The 17,076-nt window shown below is 47.5% G+C and overlaps 1 protein-coding gene across 4 annotated transcripts in view; it reads left to right on the top strand.

The window, feature by feature from the left end:
- Fig4 (FIG4 phosphoinositide 5-phosphatase) overlaps positions 1-17,076 on the top strand; it is a 123,524-nt gene that overhangs the window by 60,315 nt on the left and 46,133 nt on the right. For all 4 annotated transcript variants that reach the window (XM_087597553.1, XM_087597552.1, XM_087597551.1 and 1 more), the window contains 2 exons: positions 11,838-11,976; positions 16,602-16,660. In XM_087597553.1, the coding sequence (XP_087453679.1) occupies positions 11,838-11,976; positions 16,602-16,660 (198 nt within the window). The remainder of the gene's footprint in view (positions 1-11,837; positions 11,977-16,601; positions 16,661-17,076) is intronic.

Here is a 17,076-nt window from a genome sequence, read left to right as displayed (position 1 = left end):
CCTTCCCTGTTTCTGAATGTAGAAATTCAAAAGCGTCGAATCACTTTTTTCAAATGGGGGTTAACATCCTCGTAGTTATCTGTGAGTGTGTCACTCAATTTAAAAATGTCAGCCAGAAGTGAATAATGACATTAGCCTTAGTCACTTAATCATACTTTTATGACCTGCAAGTACTAAATTGTTGGAGTATGGGTTCCCAGCGGTCCTTTTTCTGCCTGCATTCAGATGCCATCATCAATATACGTAACTTCAATCCAGACCGAAGCGATTATGAGACACATTTCCCCACGCGGAGTTCCTTCAGGACGAGCCCCGCTGTTGTCCTAAGAGACTCCCCCTGGAACTGAGGAGGGACAGAACCTTCAGGGACTGAGGGGGACGGATTGCTGTTGCTTCCCCGTGCCTCACTCCCATTTCCCCATCTCAGGGGAAGGGAGAGAAAGGCTTGAGCAGGCTCTAGGCACTGCCTCTGCAGGGATCCCATGTGTTCACTATGGATGGTTATACATCAGATCTACAGCAGAGGGATGGCCGAGGAGAGTGCTAGAGGCTGAGAGCTGTCTGCATCCTTAGAGTGAACCTTACTGTGTTTAATGGTAACTGGATGGAGCCTTCTAGAAACAGGCTCTCAGCATTGGGTCGGCCTGGGCCCTAGCTAGTGAGTTCCCCCAGAGGACCAAGAGGCCCTGACAGCCAAGGATCAGGGGTAGAGCTAGAAGCAGCCTTCTCTCAAGTAAGAAGGTGCACTGCGCATACTGAGGGAGCTGCAAGAGTCCTGAGCAGTAGGGGCCTGAGAAACATCCCCGGGCTTCAACATTTACTTCCAGTGTTTATGAGGCCCAGAGCAAATGGGAGTGAGTCAGTCATGCTCTGTTTGTGCGCAGCACAGAGGCATGGCAGAGTAAAGCAGCACACTGTCTTCTCCACAGTTTGTGGGTCAGTGGTCCAGGCAGTTGGGGGTGGGGCTGGGGCGTCCTGCTTACACTCTGAAGGCTGCAGGTGGGATATTAATCAGGCCATCTCATCTGAAGTCCCAGTAGGGAAGGAGCCATCTCCGAGGCCATGTGTTTGTTGACAGAGTCCAGTTCTGTCCTATAGGACAAAGGACACTTGCTCCTTCACAAATGGCTATGGAGTGAGCCTGTCCGTCAGGCGGCTGGCAAGACAGTCTCCTGTAGGTCACATAATCCTGAGAGTGACATCCTACTGCATGCCAGCGCCCACGAGTCAGAAGCAAACCACACACTTGCTCGGCATGCTGGCATGACCAGCAGACACCGTCTTCTAGCTGTGGATGCTGAAGTCCAGCCGTGTCAGCAGGGCAGTTCCCACTGGAAGCCGTAGACGAGAATCCACCCCTGCTTCTGTCTGCTGGTGGCTGGCAGGCCTCGGTGTCTGTTGACACAGTGGCGTTCCTCCAAGCTCTGCCTCTAGCCTTCCCATACTCTTTACTCCTAGTGTTAAAGTCAGCTTTCATGACGTTCTCTTCCATGCTTCCCTTTCCTTTTCTTACGAGGACACCAGCCAGCCTTACTGAATCAAGAGCCTGCTGTACTCCAGTGTGAGCACATCTTTCTGAGTATAATCATGTTCCCTGGCATTGTAAGGTTCAGGCTTCCAGACCCCTGTGGAGACAGAAGACGGAAGGCTGCAAGCGTAAGCAGCAGGGTGTGTCCCTCCATGATACAGGTTTAGGATCTCTCTTAGAGAAGCGGCGTCCGTCCACTCTCCTGCCCCTCTCCTGTCACCACTGACCTTACAACGGGGATCCTGATTGACACTTAAGGACCAAGGCCGCTTAGCAGGACTAGAAGATGGAAATGAGTGTAGCTATGTAGACCATTTAGAAAGAAAGGCACAGTTTAGAAGGTAACGCTGGTGCCGGAGATCGAGTGTACAGATAGAAAGGCACAGCAAGGTTATGCAAACTGAAGGGTGAGGTGTTATGAAAGGCTCTGTGAGTAACACAGCTGTCACACGTCTTTATTCTAAGAAGCGTGGTGTCACTGGGGCGTGCACCTCATTTTGTCAGGGCTGAGTATTATATAACGCTGAATATAGATTGATTTCTCTCAAGTATTAAAGACCGCTTTACCATGGTTAGTCAGTCCTATGTGATGCCTCTGGGCCGAGCAGGAAGGTATTCAGGATTAAGACACTGAAGTGCTGAAGTTAAATGACTGGGGATTTCGCCCTGTTTGTGTAGATAGATGGTTGTTGTATGAACCACTCTTTGGACTCATTTTAAAAATAGTTCTTAGAGCTAGACACTGTTGTGCAGGCCAGTGGTCCCAGTTGGGAAGCTGAGGTAGAAAGACAGCTTGAACCTATGAGTTTAAGTGTAGCCTGGGAAATGTAGCATGGTCTATCTCAAAATGCACACGTGCACACGCATGTACACACAAGCAACAGCTCTTGGGGCTTCGCATGTCAGTGTGCTTAGAGCTTTGTCTCTAGAGAGCAAATGCTGGACTCCAGCCTGGCAAGTCTCCCAGGCATATGAAGGATGTCATACTGGAAAACACAGTTACCTAGGCACTTCCCTTGGATGCCAGGGAGACTCTTTAATTCCCTGTGAAACATTTTTTAGTATTTAAATTTTGCTAAGCCTTCATTTTCTTGCTTCAGCATCTTGATTTTAAATTCTATTATAAGGGGAAAAAGCAGACTACCTGCTATAGTTAATAACAGAACATACACGCACACACACACATGCATGCACTTATGAATACACACACACACATGCACTTATAAATACACACACACGCGTGTGTGCATGCACTTACAAACACACACACATATACACACATGCATGCACTTACGAATACACACACACTTACGCATGCACACATACACTCACACACACACGCACACACACACACTATACATGTGTATAATTTAAATGTAGTGAGTGCACAGAAGTGGACCTCTTCAAATAGATTTCCAAAAAATAAAATGTGCGCTCACCAAGTGAGGCCTGCCATACTTACCCACAGGGAGAGAGTGGTTATGGAAGGCACAACTGGGCTGACTTCCCCAGTGCTGGGAGGTGCTCTGTGGGTAGCCATCACTTTCCCTTTTCGGCTTACCTCTGAAAGGGGCATGGAGAACACTTCAGCTTATCACACACAGTGAGATGACCTTCTGAGGTCATCCTCATGACAACAGTGAGTAAACTCTATTCAGCTACAGCAGAAAACACAATTGCAAAAATGCCCTCGTAGCCTCTGGAAAGCCAAGTCTCTCTGCCCACCACAGCAGTTAGACATGACAGGGGAAAGCTCTAAGTTGTCGCTCCCAGTTGAGGTTGGGCAGAGCACACTGCAGACAGCGTGACAGTCTTATGACACCGTTCCCTAGTACAGTCATTCTCCAGCTCCCTAGAATGACTGCCCCATGCCCTGTCCTCTCCTCTGTGACCTGAATCCCAGCCACTGACGCTGGCTCACACTTCACTGAGAAAATCCAAATCATAGACGGGAACATCTCTTCCCTGCTGAATGCAGAGACCGTGTATATATGCAGTCTGCTGTATGCCGTGTTTCTGTTCCTGGGGTGTCCCCACTCTCTGCTCTGAGCTGCAGCCTGCTCTTGTGTTCCTGTAATACACCCTTGTTGTTGTGCACAGTGTCTCTCTGTCTTCTCCATCCCTTCTGTTAAGGAATGCACAGGAGTGTTTCCCATCTAACTCCGGCCTCTCTCTAATCCCACATCTCCCTCCTGTGACAGCCCCAGCTCTCTGCCTGAGCAGACCCTCTTGTACCTGTGTCAGGGTTGCCGGCCGTCTCCATGTTGCCATAGTCCTTCCTACTTCTGTCTCTCTCTTACCCATTCAACTATGGTCTGGGCCAACACTTCCTCTTTCCCACAACCCCTGCTGCGCTATGTCACCCAGACAATGGACACCTGCTCTATTGCTAAACTGTCATCCTCTCTTCTCCTTCTGCACTTTTACCCTCCTGTCATATGTTTGATAATAAGACACATCTACATGCCGACCTTACCCTCCTGTTGAATTCTGCATTCCTTCTCCATGGTAACTAACCACCGCAATATTCAGCTTGTGTTCTCCACTGAGAAAATGGAAATGAAAGTAAAGCCAGCGTGTCAGGTAACCCAGGTGACCTACAGGCTTCCTGGTTCTTTCTGGCTGGTGGCAGCATCCCACCATGGCCTCATGGGCAGCTGGTTCTGATTCCAGACGTGACTTGTGATTTGTCCTGTTTTATAGCCCCAATTGGCACCCTGAATCCATTTTGTCCTTCAAATTTCTATACCATCCCCTCTGCCTTCCTCTTCTGCCTTTAAAGGATTCACGTAACTACAGATAATTCAGAGTCATTTCCCTGTTATCCTGAAGTTGTTATGAGCAATTCAGTTATATTTGCAAAATGCCTTTTACAATGCAATGTAAAATATTCATAGGAAAGATACTAGGAACAAAGGTGTCGGGTCCAGATGATTCTCTTCCTACCACATTTCTCTAAGATATCGGAGTCTTGAAATAACTATGCCTGCTGGGGCATTCTGCAGTCACAGCACTTGGGATGCTAAGGCAGAACGATCTTGAATTCAAGACCAGTTTGGACTACAGGGCAGGCTTAGATAGAGCCTTGACTCACCCTGACTCACAAAAACAAAGGCTAGAGATTTGGCCAGCATGTGAAAGGCCCTAGATTTGACTCCCAAACAACACACGCAGACACACAGACACATAGACACCCACTCACATCACACATACCACACACACACACACACACACACACACACACACACATACTCCACACATACCTACCACATACCCACCACACACTCAAACACACACACACATACACACACACACACACACACACTCCACACATACCCACCACATTCCCACCACACACTCACACATACACACACACACACACACACACACACACACACAGACCACATACCCACCACACACACACACAGACCACATACTCACCACATACATACACACACACATTCCACACATACCCACCACACACACACACATACACACATACACACACACACACACACACTCCACACACACATACATACTCCACACATACCTACCACATACCCACCACACACTCAAACACACACACACACATACACACACATACACACACACACACACACACACACACACACACACACACACCCCACATACCCACCACACACTGCCCTCAAACAGCATTTCTGAGCCAGAAACACTTAATTATCTTTAACCTGTTTCTCCACTCATTTTTTCCACCTCATCCCTAAGAACCATCCTTGAATCCTTCAGGTTCCTTATCAGCCATCTTACCCACAGTCTCCTGTGTTAGCAAATCTTGTTCACTCTACGTCCTAAATACACATCGAATCCTTCTGTTATTTTCCTCCCCTCCCCTCCCCTCCCTCACTCCCTCCCCATCCCTCTGCTCCCCACCTTTCCAGTGGGGTCAAACCCAAGGCGTTTCATGCCGAGTAAGTGTTTTGCTGCTGAGCTGTACCCTGAGCCCTCCCCACAGCAATGTACAGCAGCACCTCCCGGTAGCTGTGGTGGCCCTGACTCATCTCTACGTCTACTATCAGCCTAGCTGTTCACACGCAGTGCGGTTTATTTACGTCCCCAAAGGAATTGCTTATGTGGAGGATTTATTTATTTTTTTTGCTTTTTATTTATTCTTTGTGAATTTCCCATCATGTGCCTTAATCCCACTCACCTCTCATCCTTCCATATCTGCCCTCTGCCCTGGCAACCTCCCCACAAATAAACACAAATAAATAAATAAAAACAAGAAAGAAAGGAAGGAAGGAAGGAAGGAAGAAAGAGAAAGAAAGGAAGAAAGAAAGAAAGGAAGGAAAGAAGGAAGGAAGGAAGGAAGAAAGAAAGAGAGAAAGAGAGAGTGAAAGAAAGAAAGAAAGAAAGAAAGAAAGAAAGAAAGAAAGAAAGAAAGAAAGAAAGAGAAAGACAGCTCTAGCCATGGACAATATAGACAGCTATATTGTCCCATACTCCACCCTTTGCCCAAACAGCTTTACTTGAAATGTTCAGTGCAGTGAGTCATTGGTCTGGATCAGGCCTCTGGCTTTTGTTATACCATCCATCCTGGGTCCTCACTGGCACTCCTCTCAGATGTCCTGTTGTTGCCCTGAGTCACGGGGACCCTGCAGCTTTGCTCTGCAGGACCCACCCCTTAATGAGCTCTGGCAGTTCATAGGTGGGCTAGATGTTGGCATGGGCCGACTCCAAGCCCCGGATCTGGGCCTGGGTGGCAGCTGTCCTGCACCTGAGCCACCAGCCAGCTCTCCCGCTTTGCTCAGGCCAGGGCTGGGGCCAGCCCTCCTGTCTGCAGCAGCCAGCGAAAATAGACCAGCTCTCTCCTGCTCATGTCATCAGGGCCAGCTCTCCAGCACTGTCCTGGCCAGGGGTGGAGTCGGCTCTCCTGAGCGCTGCAGCTGCTGAGGGTGGGGCCAGCTCTCCTGTCTGCAGGTGAGCATCACAGACAGCTCTGCACAGCCCCCAGACATCAACATGGCGCCCACACCCCCTGGTCCAAATGGCCTTTGGCAGTACTGTGGGCCATGGTACACAGACCCCCACTACCGCACCGCTGTGGAACCAGACATGGGTTGGGACATCACCCTGGCCTCAGGTGGCAGCGTGGATGACTCAGGCCTCCACTTCTGCCTCTCCTCATAGTGCACACGCTGTTCCACTTCCCTTCTCTCTACCACACACTTGCTCAGCGTTGTTCCTCTCACCCACGTCACATGGTGGCACGTGTGCCTCTCAGCCAGCGTGACTCATGTGTTCTGAAGTTTAGTCAGTGCGGGAAAGCTGTCTAGCTGACCAAGACAGCTGCCACCCAGGCCCAGGTCCCTGGCTTTGAGCTGGCCCAGGCCAACGTCTACCCCATTTTTGAGCTACTGCAGTACACGAAGGGACGGGTCCTGCAGGGTCCCCGTGACACAGGGCAAGAACTGGATATCTGAGAGGAGTCCCAGTGAAGTTCTAGTATTGATGGTGCAGCAGAAGCCAGCGGCCTCCAACCAGACCAACGACTCTCGGCAGTGCACATTTGTAAGTAAAGCTGTGTGGACAGAGGGGTGTGCTGTGTGACACACTTGACACCCTGTGTCATATCACAGCTTCCATAGCAAGAGTTGTTTTGTTTGCTCATTTTCTTTTGTCGGGAGGTCGAAAGGGCAGAGGGCAGATCAAACAGACAGAAAGATTGGGGTGCATGATGTGAAATTCACAAAGAATCAATAAAATGTTTAAAAATTTAAAAATAATTAAAAATAAATTTAAATCAGTCTTATCACTACTCTCTTCAAAACAAACAAAACCAGAAACACTTCCTGGGGTTTCCAGGGTTTCCATTACTTTTAAAGTCAAATTTCTTCCCATGACCTGGGACCAGGGGCTGTGGCTCCTGCTGTCTGTGGTCCTGGGCTCTCTCCATTGGCACCACCAGCCCCTTCCCTGGGCTCCACCCCGCTCAGCTTGCTTCCCTTGAGGTCTTTGCAGTTAGGCTTGTAGACCACACCTTCTTCCCTTCCCTAAGTACCCCACCCTGCCCCTGCCTCCTCCCATTTCACACACACACACACACACACACACACACACACACACACGCACACACACACATACAAACACGCACATACACACATACACATATACATGCACACACAGGCACATACACATGCACACGCACATACACATACAAACACACACACATGCACACACACATGCACACACAGGCACATACACATGCACACGCACATACACATATACAAACACACACATGCACACACACGCACATGCACACATACACACATGTACATGCACACACACACATACACATGCACACACATACACATGCACACACACATACATGCACACACACATACATGCACACACATGCACAGGCGCACACACACACACACAGGCACACGCCCACAGAAATACCAGCTTCTTATTAAATTATAAATCTCCAACAGCCAGGTTCTTGCTAGCCTCGTATCTACAATAAAGAGCATGGATGGCGAATGACTGGTTTCTTTTCTATTAAATGAATTATGTGTCGATTTTAGGAAGCACAGAGTAGCTCACTGTAAATCATAACCCCCACCCGCAGAGATTGCCAGTTGCTTACGTTCAGGCAGGCGTGATTGTGCGCTGCTGTTGCGCATGTGATGTATAGTGAACTCTTGCCCGTTTCGATGATGTGGGTGCTTTGGGATGCTAACTGCTCTACGGCAGGATTGCCTAGGAACACTGTGGTGCTTTATCCTTTAGAAGAGCGACTATTTCGCTATCGTATCGTATGTCCGAGGTACTCCTGAGCACACGTCTTTGAACACAGCCTTTTGCTCACCCTTCACCGTTACTTGTGTGAAATTGAAAAGCATATTTCTAGGTCAGAAGGTAGGAATACCTTTTGGGGCCTAAACGCAGTAGTCCCGCCACTGACAAAATGCCTGCAGAAGCCTAAGGGATGAAAGATTTCCTTCAGCCCATCTTTTTGCAGGGTTGTCCGTGCTCGTTTGGCCCTGCGTGCTTAGGTAAAGTATCACTGAAGTATGGGGTCGCTGCTGATGGAACTTTCCCATCTAAGCAAAGGAGGGGACAGGAAGCCAACAGGCAGGATGTTCCCAAGAGCATCCCAAGAGCATGTCCCCAGTGACCTGCTCCTACAAACTAAGCCCACCACCTACTTTTTACCACCAAGACTCTCACAGGCAAACTCAGGTGTGCTTCACCCATCTAGAAGCCTCTCAATCCAGTTAGGTTGACAGCCAAGGTTATTCACAGGTATGGTGTCTTAGTTTCATTGCTGTGAGGAGACCGCATGACCACGGCAACTCCTAAAAGGAAACATTTTACTGGGGCTGGCTTACAGTTTCAGAGGTTCAGTCCATTATCGTCATGGCGGGATGCAGGGCAGTGTGCAGGCAGACCTGGTGCTGGAAGGGAATCTGAGAGCTCTACAGGATCTGTAGGCAGCAGAAAGAGACTGTGTGACACACCGGGTGTAAAAGCATAGGAGACCTCAAAACCTGCAGTGATGCACTTCCTCCAACAAGGAACAACTTCCTCCTAATAGTGCCATTCCTTTTGGGCCATGCATTCAAACACGTGAGTCTGTGGGGGCCCTCCCTATTCAACCCACACAGATGGATTTCCTCAGAAAAGACTAATCAGCTAGCCTTCCTTTCAGCAGAGTCTGAGGGCACTAGGCTAGGAAGTGTTCACCACCTTGGCAGGAGTGGTTTAGCCAACACTGGATAAATAGCAAAGCTGGAGTTTTATATGTTCAGTGGTTCCGTCTCTGCCTTTTCAATGTTCCTGGGCTTGATCCTACTGCCTGCTGATTCAGGCCATTCTTAGATTTCAGTTGTATTTGTTTCATCAAGTGGTATAAGATAGGCATCTGATTTCTTTTTCTCTCTAACAGTTTAACAGCATACTATTTATTAAACTGGTAAATAAGTCTTATTTATGTAACTGGCAAAAGAAGCTATTTCATCATAAACTGAATACTGGACTAACAGATAATTTAGTTCCAAAGTGTTCTTGTGGCAATTGATTTAAAATTATTATATCCAGTCCTGTGTCATTTAAATATAATTAGTAATAAACCTCGTCAGTACTTAATGGCATTTGAATAGCTCGTAGGTATTCTGCCTTGAAAGCATAATTGAGTATAGACACAGGCACTCACTAGTCCACACACTAGCTGCACTACAGAGTACCAGCCTCTGTTGCGCACCTGACCATAACCAAATGCTACCGTCTCACAGGAAAAAGCTACTTCATTCTACAGACTGGGCATAGCGGTGCATGCCCTTGATCTCAGCACCTGGGAGCAGAGGCAGGCAGGTCTCTGAATTCAAGGGTAGCCTGGTCTACAGAGTGAGTTCCAGGATAGCCAGGGTGACATAGAGAGACCCTGCCTCAAAAAGCCAGGAAAAAAAAAAAAAGTCCTCGGCTGGAGAGATGGCTCGGAGCACTGGCTGCTCTTCAGAGGTTCTGAGTTCAAATCCCAGCAACCACATGGTGGTGTACAAGTGTCTAAAACCGTAATTCCATGAAACCCAGTACCCTCTTCTGGTGTGCAGATGTACGTGCACACAAAACACTTAGAAAATAAATGAATCTTAAGAAAAAAGTATTATTATAATAATAATAATAGTCCAACTAATGCTCAGTCTCATAGGGTGACCTCGTGGCCCAAGTTCAGATGACTGCGCCACCATAGAGAGACTTTCTGTTGTGACAGCAGCAGCAGCAGCAGCAGTAGCAGCGGCTTCAGGACCTCCCAATGATCTGTGAGGGGTTACCCCTGAGCATGAGGAGCCTCTGTCTCCCCCTCCGTGTTTACCGTACTCACTAAACTTTTAAGGAAGATGTCGTTATATTTAGAAGGTACGAGGAACTCGTTGAAAACATGGCTGGAAAACGGAAAGGTGCTTTAGGTAGCATTGAGCCATTCTGGGGCACTGTGTGAAATGAATTATCAAGTGCGTGAGTCTCTTCAAGAAGCACAGAGAATACAATTACCATGAGAACAGCGTGTTTACTTCAGAGCTGTGTGCTGAGGCGAACATTGGGGTGGCCCTGCCTGTATCATGTAATACTCGTTTCCCCCCAGCAAATAGGTAGAAGGCCCCACAGACACTCGGCGTAGAAACACATCCCTTTATGTAGTACTTTCAGGCCAAAGGGGAAGGCTGTTTTAATGGAGTGCTTCCTGCCAAAATAGTAGCATAGGCGACACATTTGACACTTCATCTGCTTTGTGAGGATGAGAAGATGTCCCAATGCTGATCTCGGCTGTGCTCACAGCACTGCTACAAGAAATGCATTGTATCTCCCTTCTTAGCTGCTACAAGAAATACATTGTATCTCCCTTCTTAGCTGCTACAAGAAATGCATTGTATCTCCCTTCTTAGCTGCTACAAGAAATGCATTGTATCTCCCTTCTTAGTCCTTCAGAAAGACTCTCAGGAATATCTGTGGGAAACTGAATATTGTTCCTCCGGGACAGGGATGGCAGGAAGGGCGTGAGGGGAGGGGTGAAGGGGGCAGGAGGAGAAGGTGCAGAATGAAAAGGGTGGTTGTGAAGAGCACCTCAGTGTGCTTGTTCACTGCCAAGCAGAATGAGGAAAAGGGCATAGGACACGTGCCAGTCAGGTTTGTCACTTGATAGCTCGGTGTGGGAGGACAGCGTTGAGGGGGCTGAAGGGTTGGCATGAGGCTGTTGTTCATATGCCGCCGCCACTGCTGCCTTCATTGTCACAGAAGAAGGCAGTCTTGCAGCTGAGGGGCAGTGATGTCGTAAACAGCATCTCTGTTGAAGAAAGGAGTTCGGAGTGGGGCTGTGCAGATGACTTGGTCAAGGTCGCGCAGTTTGATTTAAGTAGGAATTGGGACATCCCCCCGCCCCCCATAGCCCTGCGTGTCTTCAGAACAAAGTGTGGTGTTTACATGAGATACATTAATAAATCCTGAGGGTAAGTTTTTATTTTAAAAATAAAACCACTCTAAATACTGTGTGACTTTTAAGCTAGCATTCAGTCATATTTCCTGCCCCTGGGCTACGAGAGTCATCAGGGGAGAGGGAAGCATCAATCAGAAGCAAGGCTTTTACTCTCCTCAGAATATGCATGGCTGAGTCTGTATGTGTGTGTATGACATTTGAAATACAGTTGTGTCTTCTTTAGAGGTCTGTTCTAGGAAACTGTAGTTGGGTCCATGTCATCTGAGAGGTCCTTCTGGGCAGGCTGCATCCGGAATGGGTTTTCTGAAATCTATATTTTTTTTTGTTTTTTAGATGCGGACAGACAAGATTCCATCAACCTGTTCTTGGGTGTTTTCCACCCCACAGAAGGGAAACCTCATCTCTGGGAACTTCCCACGGACTTTTACCTGCATCACAAAAACACCATGAGCCTTTTACCCCCCAAAAGGAGGTGAGTATGTATGTGGTCCCTTGGTCTACCGAGGGGACGCAGAGTCGATGCTGCATTGAGCTGCCATGGTATGACATGAACGCACAGCATGAAGCTATGAGTCTTAGCATGTGTGCTGTGGCTTTGGGCTTGGTGGTTTCTAGCAAAACATGACTGGTAGCTGGCTCTTCTGCATGGTCTCTGGGATCCGGCTAAACCTCCAGGATGTGAGATGTGGTCCAGCGGCTGCATTCTTGAACGGTTCCTACCGCTGAGAAAGAAACCCAAGACTCAAGGAGCCCTTCTGGGAGTGCCCGTAGCTGAGCAGTGTTTACTTTGTTACAGGAAAGTAGCAAAATGTTTTTCAATGTTCTCTCTTCCAACATAAATAGCTCTGGGCTGATAGTCCAAACAGGAACCCAGAGCAGTGACTGATGGCAGACCACCCCTCCTGCCAATCTGGCTTTCCGGAGGCCTTCACCAGTGCGGTCCGTTTGGTTATAGTTAAATTAGTGATAATTCTCTCAGACGAGCTGTGCATGGTGGGACTTGCCTTTAACCGTAGCACTGAGGTGGCTAAGAAGGTGGGATTGCTGCAAGCGTAGGCCAAAGGTATTCAACCATTACACGCGTGTAGAGGGGCTGATAGGTAAGACCCAGACTCTGATTGCTACTTCAGTCTCTCGAGGCCCTCTGAACCTTGCTTAGACAATTCCATGGGCCATGTTCTTGTTCTCTGGCCTCCAGAGTGGGGGTCTGAAAAGAACAGCTTCCACAGAGCAGTTTAATACGGTGTCAGGTAGCGCGAGCCCACACACTGTGGGAAAATTTGAGCTGGAGTATCTGTAGGTGTGTGGCGTGAGACGAATTCTTTGACCCCTCTGGCCCTCAGTTTCCTCACATGCAAGATGTGAGTGGCTGGGCGCACACCCCACAGAGTCGTCATGAGAACTCAGCCACCAACTCCTTCCAGTTTCAAGTGAGGAGTCCTGGGCTCGTAGGACGAGCTGTGTCTCTTGAGCAACATATAGGAAGTTGGACATGGCTCGTTTTTCCTTCAGAGCATGAAGTGACTCAGGTCTCCCATAGTGCTTTCTTCTCATAGCCTCTGGTAGGTACAGCGAAGTAGCTTTAATAGTACCTGAATTATTGCCAGCCCGTGCTCATTGTGAGCACAGACCAGCACAGACCAGCACAAAACCGCAAACATAGTTGCAAATGTCTGTTGTGCTGCTACAAGAATATTTAAAATGTTAGCAGGCTTTGCACTTCTGTTCATTGATTCACATTAGAAAAGATACCTTAATTCATGATTTTTCTCTATAAATGAAGCTCTGTGCGTTTTAAAATTATAGTTATTGTTAATAAATGATCCTTTACTACCAATCTTACTGACAAAAATTTTGAGTTAATTATGTTTTACGAAACGTGTGTAAACACTTGCACTTGGCTTATTGACCAGAGGTAAATATGGTTGGTGTCCTGAAATGTGGCGTTACCCAGTACTGAAACAGTTAACGCACTGCTGGCAAAGCCAACACTCCACTCTCTCCTGCAGGAATTACTGGCATTTGGGTGGAAAGCTGCCTGGGCCTCTGAAGTTATAATTGAAGCAGGTGGCCTTGGGGACCTGGGTGTGGGAACAGAAGGAAGCTGGTGTCCCAGCCCAGGTTCTAAAATAGGAAACTGAGGGACAGAGGGACTGTGCCTTAGTGTTTGGGTTGGGATTTCTTACTGTCGCCCAGCTGTGTAGGTTATTTTGATGCCTATTAAATTGCAATGATGCCCAACATAAATGAACAGTTAAACCAGAGGGGGCATCAGACAAGAGCGTGGGGCGAAAGAAACCCAGTGGAATGCTAGGGACTGAAAAGAAAAGAATGATTTATGGGGCATTGTGTACAAGGGAAGACGTTCTGTTCTGATCCCTAGCCCCAAGGCAGTTTCATGCCCTATACAGACACCTTCTCTGTGAGCAAACGTGCCTGGTGGCACATGGAGGCCTAAGATTGTCCTTGTCCTCGCTTGGTCCTCTCAGCCTCTCTGTCTCAGTCGATCTCTCTCCAGGACATGTCTTTCCCACAGGCTTCTGTATTTCTGAGGCATACGTAGGACTTAGGTCTTTCAGAAAATATTCTTTTGTTGACGTTTCTTTCTTTTTTTTTTTTTTTTTTTTGGTTCTTTTTTTTTTTTTCGGAGCTGGGGACCGAACCCAGGGCCTTGCACTTCCTAGGCAAGCGCTCTACTACTGAGCTAAATCCCCAACCCCAGAAAATATTCTTATATCATTTTATATTACTTAAGGAAATGAGCTCTGGTAATATGGTTTTAAAACCTGTGGCCCTGTCTCAACTCACTGAGACAAAAGTACTTCTTAATTCTATTGTCCATCTGTCTTAGTTTACTTTTCTATCACCGTGAAGAGACATTATGACCAAGGCAACTTATGGAATAAAATAAATAATTTAATTGGGGGCTTGCTTACAATTTCAGAAGGTGAGTCTGTGACCCATGGCAGGGCACACGGCAGCAAGGCAGGCAGGAAAAATAGTGGAGCAGTAGCCGAGAGAGCTCTCATCTGATTCACAGCAGCGGGGTTGGGGGGTGGGAGCATGGGGGGTTGGGAGGGTGGAGTGGGGGTATGGGGGACTGGGCTGTCCTGGGCTTCTGAAACCTCAAAGCCCTCCCACAGTGACATACCTCCTTCAACAAAGCCAACTGTAATGTAATGTTTCCTGAAACAGTCCACTAACTGGAAACCAAGCATTCACATATATGAGCCTGTGGGGACCCTGTGGGGACCCTGCGGGGACCCTGTCTATCCAAACCACCACATCTGTATAGTGTGTTCTACATTAAGACTCAGTCCTTAGACAGTGTTTGCTTCTTTTTTCCTAAGGACACAAATTGTAAGCAACATATTTTTAGCGAGTTCCTTATAGATTGTCTGCTGTCTCCTCTGCCGTCTTCTCTTGCCTGGGTTAGAGCATCGGAGCAGAAGACGCACATACTCTGCCCACCTTATGCGCATGTGCGCCCCATCGCACCCCACCCTCTGACAGTCTCTCTGTGTCTTTCTCTGACCTGATTCTCTGCCCAAAAGAGTAAACAAAATCAGTATGAATGCGGCTTATTTGAATGTGAATTTATGTTTTTAGGTTACAACCTATCTGTGTGGAAAATTTGATTCTCTAACTTTGCTGGGATTGAGGTCTCCTTGGCTGACTTGTAGTCGTTGGGAATCTGTGCTCCTCTCACTGTGGGGCATCGGGAGTGAGTTTAGCCACTTCTGATGAAGTGAGCTTCAGCTCTCCCCCGTGCCAGGACACTTGACTAGAGACGGTCTACTGCTTCTTTCTTCTTCCGCTGTGCATCCTCCCTCTTACCTCGTGTGTCGCCGCTATTTTCCGAGTGGCTCTTTGAACGCTTAGGGCAGTGTCTGATATGATATCAAATGATCAATAAACGTCAAGCAATTGGATTAAGTCCCTACCAGCAGTAGGCTTCTCTCTGTTCTGTTCCTGTTCCCGGGTGCTATTGGGAAAGCAGCTTGGAAACTGTTCCTCAGTATCACCCGGAGGCTTATGAAAACATCAGGAATCCCGGCCAGGCTTCTGACTCAGATTTGATTTGTAGGAAGGCCTAGGAAGAACTGGGCATAGAGGATTTGGACAGAAAACCTGATCCGACTCCAGGAAGCCTTTTCTTCTGACAGCCCCACTCACGCCCAGTTTCCTGGGCTTCCCCTTCCCTCTCCTTTGCCTGTCCTTCCCGGTGGGTGGGCTCAGCTTACCACCTTGGAGATAACCTGCCTGTAGCATTTGGGTGCACCTCCATTTTGTTTGTTCATAATTAGGAAACTCAGGATCATAATTTCAGCATTTTTATCCTTTAAAACCTATCATGCTAATTTTCCTTTGTAGTATTTCGGACCATGGGCTTTATTTTTAAACTATTTGGAAATCTGGCTTTCTTTTAAATTTGTATTCTTTTACTTTCTAACCCGTACAGATTTTGACAGAGCTCTTTCTTCTTGTGGAATCACTATTTCATTAGAATTTGATAAACAATTAAATCCTGGGTCTCAGGACTGTTCCGGTTTTCTCTATATATGTCAGAATCTCCCAGCAGAAGGCCAGCCAGCTCAAGTTCCCTACCCTGAATCTGGCCTCTGTCCATAAGTGGCCCAAGTTCTCAGCTAAAATGAACATAAATTGTTCATGTTGTGCCCTAAGGGAATTTTTTTGGAACCATCCAATTGACCCTTGATGGTTTCATGAATTGCTTCATTAGCTCCACACACACGTCCCATAGCAGTAGAGCAGGCTTGGCTCTCAGTCACGGTCTCGGGTAACGGCTCACTGTTCACCAGGTGACACTGACTCTTGAGGAGTAACCTCGAGTCTGCATGGTTTATGAGAATCTGTTTTTCAGCCAAAACTAAACAATAGCAGAGGTCTTGGCATTTTGCAAATCTCTGGCGGAGAGGGAGCTCAGCGAGAAGACCTACTCTGTCGAAAGCTCTCCCAACGTGTTGTTATCGCAGGAGGAGAAAGGGCCTTTGAATGAGAAGGCTGAGGTTTGTGCTTGGTGACCTCTAGAGAGCCAGCATTCATGTTTGGTCCCCTTGTCCTTGACTCTTGCAGTTATACTCACTGGTGGACACCAGAGGTGGTGAAGCATTTGCCGCTGCCTTACGACGAAGGTGAGTGCCCGCCTCTCTTTCACAGTTTCTGCCGTGCGTTTCGAAACTAAGCCTTAAAAGGCTGAAAGCACTAAAGCATTGGACGTGCTACCTTACGGGAGGGAGCTGACTCATGTTACTGTTCTGTTAGGGAACCGTCCAGCTATCTCTCAGCATGTTCTAGGAGGAAGTGATGTCACTTCCTTCGATCTGAGCAACCCCGCCCTTGTGCTGTGGCTTTTAATGATTAGATAAGTAGTGCAAACATTTGGTTGGCACAGTGATTCATTTTGAATTAGGATTGATTATATCACATATTAAGTTTTTCTATGACGTTTTAGAGAGATTGAGAGGAAGTAAGGACATATTTACAAGCAGAAATTAATTTTTTTCTGTAGCTAAGCAGCAGAAAAGATATATATATATAATATTCTAAT

This window comes from Rattus norvegicus, chromosome 20, assembly GCF_021556685.1.
Source record: "Rattus norvegicus strain SHRSP/BbbUtx chromosome 20, alternate assembly SHRSP_T2T, whole genome shotgun sequence".
NCBI lineage: Eukaryota > Metazoa > Chordata > Mammalia > Rodentia > Muridae > Rattus > Rattus norvegicus.
Note: the sequence above shows the minus strand (reverse complement) of the source record. Positions and strands in the feature narration are given on the sequence as shown.